Raw genomic sequence first — 9569 nt, forward strand, 5'->3', positions numbered from 1 at the left:
AATGTGATCAGTAATGTTTCAGATTTCGAGGTAGAATGGGATAGGAATGATGATCGAAATAGGATCACATTTGAGGAAGTGGAAAAAATGGTCAATAGATTGCAGTGCAATAAAGCGGCTGGGGTGGATGAAATTAAGTCGGAACTCATCAAATACAGTGGAATGTCAGGTCTTAAATGGCTACACAGGATAATTGAAATGGCCTGGGAGTCGGGACAGATTCCATCAGACTGGACAAAAGCAGTAATCACACCAATCTTTAAACATGGAAACAGAAAAGATTGTAACAACTACAGAGGTATCTCTTTAATCAGCATTGTGGGTAAAGTCTTCTCAGGTATTGTTGAAAGGAAAGTGCGAGTATTAGTTGAGGACCAATTGGATGAAAATCAGTGTGGGTTTAGGCCTCTTTGAGGCTGTCAGGACCAGATCTTTAGCTTACGGCAAATAATGGAGAAGTGTTATGAGTGGAACAGGGAATTGTATCTATGCTTTATAGATCTAGAAAAGGCATATGACCGGGTTCCTAGGAGGAAGTTATTGTCTGTTCTACAAGATTATGGAATAGGAGGCAAACTTTTGCAAGCAATTAAAGGTCTTTACATGGATAGTCAGGCAGCAGTTAGAGTTGACGGTAAATTGAGTTCATGGTTCAGAGTAGTTTCAGGGGTAAGACAAGGCTGCAACCTGTCTCCACTGTTGTTCATATTATTTATGGATCATATGTTGAAAACAATAGACTGGCTGGGTGAGATTAATATATGTGAGCACAAAATAAGCAGTCTTGCATATGTGGATGACTTAGTTGTGATGGCAGATTCGGTTGAAAGTTTGCAAAGTAATATTTCAGAGCTAGATCAGAAATGTAAGGACTATGGTATGAAGATTAGCATCTTCAAAACGAAAGTAATGTCAGTGGGAAAGAAATATAAACGGATTGAGTGCCAAATAGGAGGAACAAAGTTAGAACAGGTGGATGGTTTCAAGTACTTAGGATGCATATTCTCACAGGATGGCAACATAGTGAAGGAAGTGGAAGCGAGGTGTAGCAAAGCTAATGCAGTGAGCGCTCAGCTACGATCTACTCTCTTCTGCAAGAAAGAAGTCAGTACCAAGACTAAGTTATCTGTGCACCGTTCAATCTTTCGACCAACTTTGTTGTATGGGAGCGAAAGCTGGGTGGATTCAGGTTACCTTATCAACAAGGTTGAGGTTACGGATATGAAAGTAGCTAGGATGATTGCAGGTACTAGTAGATGGGAACAATGGTAGGAGGGTGTCCACAATGAGGAAATCAAAGGAAAAACTGGGAATGAACTCTATAGATGTAGCAGTCAGGGCGAACAGGCTTAGATGGTGGGGTCATGTTACACGCATGGGAGAAGCAAGGTTACCCAAGAGACTCATGGATTCAGCAGTAGAGGGTAAGAGGAGTCGGGGCAGACCGAGGAGAAGGTACCTGGATTCGGTTAAGAATGATTTTGAAGTAATAGGTTTAACATCAGAAGAGGCACCAATGTTAGCACTGAATAGGGGATCATGGAGGAACTGTATAAGGGGGCTATGCTCCAGACTGAACGCTGAAAGGCATAATCAGTCTTAAATGATGACGATGATGATGATGATGATGATGATGATTTCAGGCACCCACATTTTACTTCATATTAAAAAAAAGAAGAAAAACAAGTGAAATGATAAATTAAGCAGACAAGAAACAACCATGTGCTTTCAGATTGTTTACCATAAATGATTCATGTTACAAAGAGAAATCTTGTTGACAGTGGCATTTTAGTTGATACCAATGCCCTTTGTGATACTATTAGACACTAATAGGACCCTTATTCCATTTTTAATGGTTATAGTATCACTTTGATAGCATTTGAGCACTCGGGTGTGCCAGACCCCCATCAGTAAATCATGGTTTTAAATGTTTTAACATTTATGGAATGCTTTATACGAATGAATCTTAAAAATAGGCTCTCTAAGGAACATTTTAAGTCAATAAAAAATGATTATAACAAAATTTCTAGCTTGGTCTACTCCCTTACGCAAATACCACTAAATTTCATAATAAAGAAAAAGTCCAGCTACATGTTATAATAAATAATTACGCCTAATGCTGTAAATCTATATTGAGCCCATCTACAACTTATGCTGAGCATTACCTGGGGAAGGGGGGGGGGGGGGGAGGATTTTTACTGCACTAAATATTACCATAAGAACCTGGTTGAATGTCATTCTAATAGAAGGGTCATAAGACATTAGTTGAACTTCTTTATTGCATTGTGCATTTCCAGTGTAGACACACACCTAAAAATCCACAACGTTAAGATAGTAGTGCCAAGTGATAAACATCACGAATTTTTTGCTTTGACAGTAATATTAATCACTTGTCACTATTGTGTTATCATTGTGGATTTTTAAATGTGACACTGTTTGCATCTAAAGATTTTTTCTTGAACTTCGTATTTTGGTCATCTGATGATGGGCTGCACCCAGAATACATAATGCCATAAAGTAGTTCTGCCAACATCTTGTGACTGTAATTAGCAACCTGTCAGCATTGGTTATAATTTTTATAAGTATCATTTTGGTTGCAAACTTCATACATGTCCCTTTTTTATATTTAAAATGTTGCTGATTTGTTACAACAGAATATAAAGTTTGTGAATATGCTATCTTAGGACTAGAAAGACAGTCCTGCATGGTGAACATTATATAGTCCAGAAAAAAAAGAAAGAGAACGAAAACACTCTGAGTCATAGATCAATTCAGGGGCAACGTCTAACAACATTAAGTGGAGTCCAGCTCAGTTCTAACTTTAACGTGCTGTGTAATGTTAACTAGAAAAGTAAAAGCCTAGAGCATTTTTCCTTACAAATGCTAGAAATATAACAATGATATGAAAATGCGTCAACATGTTATTAACAGGTACTACAATCAAATTGTAGCAGAAATCAGTGCACTGGAATCGTCCTCCCTTTCCAATGAAAATTTCAAAGCAAATAATACACCACTGTCTTGCTTTCATCACTGGATATACTAGTGAATTCTGTATAATTAGATATTATGAAACAGTAGCATATAGTACAGTGGAAGTACATTCACATTATAATGTACAATGTTATGTACAAATGTGCATTTCCCTGAAGAATATTCCTGCTTTGTAACAGTATCTGGCAGAATAAGTACTTATAAAGCCATTAAGACTACAAAAAATACTCAGTGACTCGACACAATACCATTCAAAGCAGAATTACGCACTCATTCATGACAAGCTGTAATAAAGTTGAATATTAATTCTGTTGAAAACTGCTAACGTGTAGCTCTCCATTAAATGTGAGACATTACAAAAACATATGTGACAAAAAAAAACTTTGAACATAGCTGCTAGGGTTCAGTGACCGTGTCAGAATTACATTGGAACAGATAAGCCCTCATTCACAAATATTAAGTCAAAATTGACCTGGTTTCGATGCTACTATGAGCGTCGTCTTCAGAATTAGACTAACTGTTCTAAAACATATTAGATATATAGTACATTAATAAAATTAAAGTTTGTACTTACAAGTCACATATTAAAAAAGATCTAAGCCGGAAAGGCGACGTCATGAACAGTTGTGAGATAGTGAGCCGTTAAGGGCTGCTCGTACTGTGAACAAGGGTTGCAACGAGAATATTTGTGTACATATGGTCACATTCTCAACTCCTATTCCTCTTTTTATTGTCATATCAATGATAATTCACTCTTTCTTATATTCCATACACACGTGTCTCATTCTGTCGTTTTGTCACCCAAATCACATTTACTTCTAGTATCTTCCATTCTGGTGTTCCTTTCGATGTGAGTATGCTGTTGGCATTAATGTTAATGTTACATATGGTGCTGGCATTAATTTTAACATGAGTCCCCAGTATTTTATACTTTATCTCTTTCCCAAATGTATGCTTTTGTATCATCTTGGTAGTATGGAATATGATCATGCCAGCTATTTATAACTTTGTTCTCCCTGTGTACCTTCAAATTATCTGAGGAAGCCCTACCCAGCTGGAACATGTAACAAACAAATTACAAATCTGCAGCCTTTGACTGTTTTAGTATAAAATTATAATATGGTTTTTGTATCAGTCTGCTACCATGGAATGGAATAGTTTTTTTAGCAAAGTTCAAGTTTGTTGCCAACCACAAACCATTGATTTTGTTAATTGGTCCTCATTTTAAGCTACTGAATAGAACTCCCACCAAATGCAGAGTTGGACACTTTTTCTCAGTAATTATTGTTATGGCATTCATTACTGGTCTGCTGCCAAGCACACTAGTGCAGAGGTTCTATTGTTGCCGGTGGGACCCAATCTGGAATTTTATCAACAGGATGCACTCTTTTTGTGGTGGATGATACATTGCAGCAGATATTACTGAATATTCATCTGATGACACCGCAGCCATCATGGCCACAGACCTGCTTTTCCAGTAAATCATGTCCACAGCCCATATGGAATGGCCAGCTTGCTCCTTTGAGAGTGGACTGGGTTTTACATTTTTCTTACTATGGGATCAACTCAGTATTGTCCAGATGGTATTCATGCTTGCCACGAAGGAGCAAAGCTGTTGAGTAGTTGTCCCTCCAGCACTGTATCCTTGCTTATTACAGCTGTTGCATGCATCATCACACTGGGGTATGTTTCGTATGAATGCTTTGGCACAGCGACATGGCTACTGGCCAGGGGTATGTTTCATATGAATGCTTTGGCACAGCAACATGGCTACTGGCTGGTGATCGATCGTGACATTGAACGTCTGGTGCTGGCTTGCAAGGCGTCTGCACAAAAGCAGGCTGTGTCACTGTGTCAGTTATGCCTTTGGCCAAACCCGAAACTCCCTTGGGACAGGGAGTGTGTCAACTTCATAGGCTTTTTTTTGGAAGCATGTGGCTGTCATCAGTGGATGCATTGTCCGATTTCTCATATGTAACTAGACTATCATCGACAGTCTCAACAGCAGCTGTTCACATGTTGTTAGATAGTTTTGCTATCAAGCGCATTGGTATCCAGGATCTAACCACTGCCCCATTTCACCTTGCTTCAACTCAGAAGTGGAGTTATTTGTGTCACCTTTGAAGACTCAAATGAAGAACACCATGTCGTCCTCATCCCGTGTCAATGCACTGTCTAGTTTTGTAGCCACATACCATGCGATGCCAGTTAAAGTGTGCAGTATGATGGAACATTTGCATGTGCACGAGCTATGGGGCCTCTTAGATTTGTTACACCCTTAGTCACATGCCCTGGAATGTCACACCTACCGCATTTTCCTGTCAGGGATGTTGTTTGCCCCTGGTCTTTTGGCAATAAGCTGAGGTGGCTTCTGGTGTAGTGGGAGGGGACTGAAAAGGTTTGCACTTGCTTGTGGTGGATGTCAGCCGGAAGCAGATGACCCATTGTTCAAACCATTGTGTCCATGACCTGTTGGACCCAGATCGTCACCATCTCTGCATAATCCAGATGAAGGATCAGTCACAGTGTTTACCTGGTAGGAGGCTCCCAATTGCAGCACTGTGCAGCACACCTACACCATGCGCTCTGCCATATTACTTTCATCAGAGAAGAAGCACACTGGCTGGCGACTACTCCCATGATTTCCAGTGCTGAGCCCATGAACTAGGGGCCAGCACTGTCCTTTCCCCACTCACCCATGGATAAGTCCTCCCTCACCAATGCATGAAGACCAGCCATTACTACAGCCTCCACAAGCTTCTGCCATTCTGGCAGAGTCAGCTGAGTTGTCTTTGCCTACTTTTATGGTAGACTCCCTGCTGGAGAATCTTGCACCTTTGGTTTTTGCAGTGGAGATTGCAGCAGAAACCAGGCCAACTTATGGTCCTGTGTAGCCTTTTCAGGGGGAGGTATTTAGTAGCCCTATCAACAGGGATGCATGTACGTGGATGCAGATGGGCTGTCAGGGTCTCAAGGCAGAGTACTGCAGAAAGCTATCACAGACAATGCACACAGAACATCATACGGTTAGAATTGCTGACACAAAGGTTAACTTGCTGGGGATGATAGGCTAGGCCAGTAATTTCTTATGCTGAGTTTGGCTCGCACAAACAATGTTCTTTGTTCTACATGCTAGTTGTTTTGGTCATTCATGCTGCTCGTGCCGTGTGCTTTTCTCTTTGCCAGCCCTCATATGGTGTTTGGACACTCTGCTCTCCTGTAGGCTGAATGACACGTCAAGTTTTTCCTCTTCCAGGGTCCAGCTCCCCTTTTTCCGGGCTGAGCACCTGCCATCACCTGGAATACTGACTTTTGTGCCAGCAGATTTTTTGCAGAATTGTCACACCTGTACAGATACAAAATGTTGAATCATCAAAAACCATCAGAGAGGTTTTGTACAATGTATTTTGTATAGCAGAGAGGCAGTTAACGTTATCGGTCTATAATGAAAGCCGTTAAAAATAGAGTACTATTTCTGTAAATGGAAAGCATAAACTTTAATAGACAACAGAAATGCAGATGTACTTGCTAGATTTTGAACGTAATGAAAGAATATAGATTACTTTCCTTTAGAGGAGAATACAAACATTATGGTATCACCAAATACTATGAAGTATATGAGTGTACAAATTTTGACCAGCCTCATGACTGTTTGTTTATTAAAAAAGTATATGTACATGAAGTTTCAAGTTGCAGATGTATTTTCACTGGCCTGTGGTTGATGTAAAATATTTTTAAACAATGGAAAATCCAGGATGGAATGTGACAATACCAGAGAAGGAAAGTTGCTACTCACCATATAGTGGAGATGCTGAGTCGCGATAGGCACAATAAAAAGTGTCACACAATTATAGCTTTCGGCCATTAAGGCCTTTGTCTCACACACACACACACACACACACACACACACACACACACACACAGAAATGTAACTTGCACACACATCTGCATTCTCAGAGAGAGAGCTGTGTGTGCGTCTGCTGCTGACAAAGGCCTTAATGGCCGAAAGCTTTAATTGTGTGAATCTTTTTATTGTGCCTATCGCGACTCAGCATCTCCACTATATGGTGAGTAGCAACTTTCCTTCTCTGGTATTGTAAAATATTTTTAATTTGGCTAAACTCAAAAGAAACAAACCAAAGTTCTCATGATATTGGTTTGTCTTATGCCACCTCATTAACAAATACGGCTAAAATTGTTTAATAATCCCATAAGCAATGTATTATTATTATTATTATTATTATTATTATATTATTATTATTACACTAGAACTAGCAGAGAGCATAATGAAGAAGTGTCTCATACTTTGTAACTAACTTTCTCTTGTGTTGCTAGATAAAACTTTTCCTCAAACACATATTTATAACCTGAGTTGTGAAAAAAAAGAAACACTCTATCCTTTAATTAATATGTTATTGATTCCGACACTGCAGCATGGATTCCTGCCATGTCAGTTGACCAGTTCTGTTTTATTTAAATTCACTTCATGGATAAAGTAGAGAACTGATTTCTATTTTATGCTTTTTTTTTCTATTTTCCAGCATGATCCAGATATCATAAATGAGAAACTGCTGAGAGGATACCAGGAAATAAGTAATCATGATGAAAGTGACAGAGGCAGTGCTGTGACAAGTTAGATCCTAATATTCCAGTTAACAAACCAGTGGGTGGTGCATCTGTAAAAGCTTCTCTACATTATACGCATAGACTAAACAAAAGTACAGTTTTTGAGTTTGGTGCGTGAAGAAATAATCATTCAAGCTAATGAGAGGAATGTAAATTATTTGAATTATTAATTTAAGTAGGTGAAGCAAAAGTGAGTCTTATCATGATTGCTCAGCCATTTTCTACATGAAAATGCATTCCTGATGGGCAGGAAGCACATACTTGGTCTACTTGGTCATAAGTAGCATAATCAGAAGAAAGATGTATTTCGATACTAAAACTATAAACAATTATTTAATATCATCTGCCAAGAGGGTTAAATCATTTATAGATCCACATGCATCATTCCAGGAGATCTGTATATTTATACCTGACTGTGACTGATGTGTTGTGTATTTCCTTTTCCCAAATGCTGTCTGCATACTTCCTCAAACCACATTTAGTGGCAATATTTTTAAAAATGGCATATAGTTAAACAGTGTCATTGCAAAGCAGAAAAGTGGTTGGTAAGGAATCACAACTGCTGCTTAATTAATTTTCTTGCTGACTGTGTAGTTTATGATGGGTGTTATATATTAGTCAGTGAGTTCATCTGGTTTACAGTCTGTAACTAGTCATATTGGATCTGAGAGTGGTTACTATTCTCTCCCAATTTCAGACTGATATGATACTATTACTTTCATATAAATGGATGTTACCAAAGATGTAATTTTGTTTCACTGTAATTGTAAATACTGTTGGCATATTAATAAATGTTTGTTTTCTATTTTATTCCATGTTGTCCTCTGTATTAATGACATATTTGCTGAAATTTTATTGTGAATCAGTTTACTTTCATTTAATTTATATGGAAAATGTGCTGATAATTTGTGTTTTATAGTCAGTAATCTCATTCAGATGACACACTTGTTGAATCAGTATGTTTGTTTATGGACATAACAACTATTATGTAGCAACAACTTTCTGGTTCATGAGTGGAGTTAATGTGTGGCTGTGTTGTACAACCACCAACATAAACATGATGTTTGTTAATGATGATGATCATCACCATGTATATAAACAAATGCACACCGGCAAAGTGGTATCTATAAATGTAAATAGCTTCATCGCAACAAAGAGCTTGTGGAACTTTAGTGACAGAAATTTCATTTCCATTAGTGTTATGAGAATGGATACAATAGTAATCCAGTACAGTGAAGAATATACACTACATTTATACAATTTGTTCCAGCTGCATCTAATGTTAGAAATAACATCCAATCTTCATTAAGCTTTTGGGTTCATTCATGATTTTGAATTAACCATTGTAGTTACTTTCAGTTAGTTGCACATCCCACAGATAATTTTTATGGTCTGTCATAATAACAAGGAAAAGTTTAACTGCAAATACTTAGCAAACACTGTAGTAAACATAGCTGCTGCATACTGACAATTTGCAGGTTGCAAGGACACATCATATTTGAAATTTGCTTCACATCAATCTTTAGCAGACACTGTGAAGTTTATAATTGTACTCTGTAAATAAAAATTGAATTGTAGGGCATGCTTTAGGGCTATTAATTTTTGATATTTTATCAATTAAAGTACTTACTTATGTTATGCTGGACACTTGCGTACAATTCCACAGCTTGACGTGGTCTAAAATATGCAGTGAGACTACATTGCTCAAAGAGGATGCTGTGTTCAACAAGACATAGTAATGCAAATTACATTTATCACTGTAATGTAACATCATAGCAATTTAGATTATTTGATTTGAAAAATATTCTGTATGAACATATGGAGAGTAGTCGAGTAGTAGGAATACCTGTGTCAAGCAAATACTTATTAAGAAATGACAGTCTCATGTTATCCAACTTTGTAATATTAACATTTATCAAGGTGCTAACTCACACTTAAAAGATTTTTCC

At 37.9% G+C, this 9569-nt stretch overlaps 1 protein-coding gene across 2 annotated transcripts in view; it reads left to right on the forward strand.

The window, feature by feature from the left end:
• Window positions 1–8430, forward strand: part of LOC126480683 (KICSTOR complex protein kaptin-like) — a 110124-nt gene extending 101694 nt beyond the window's left edge. For both annotated transcript variants that reach the window (XM_050103912.1, XM_050103913.1), the window contains one exon: window positions 7536–8430. In XM_050103912.1, coding sequence (XP_049959869.1) covers window positions 7536–7631 — 96 coding nt within the window. In that variant the 3' untranslated portion in view covers window positions 7632–8430. The remainder of the gene's footprint in view (window positions 1–7535) is intronic.
• Window positions 8431–9569: the final 1139 nt, after the last annotated feature.

Source organism: Schistocerca serialis, chromosome 5, assembly GCF_023864345.2.
Source record: "Schistocerca serialis cubense isolate TAMUIC-IGC-003099 chromosome 5, iqSchSeri2.2, whole genome shotgun sequence".
In the NCBI taxonomy this organism is placed as follows: domain Eukaryota; kingdom Metazoa; phylum Arthropoda; class Insecta; order Orthoptera; family Acrididae; genus Schistocerca; species Schistocerca serialis.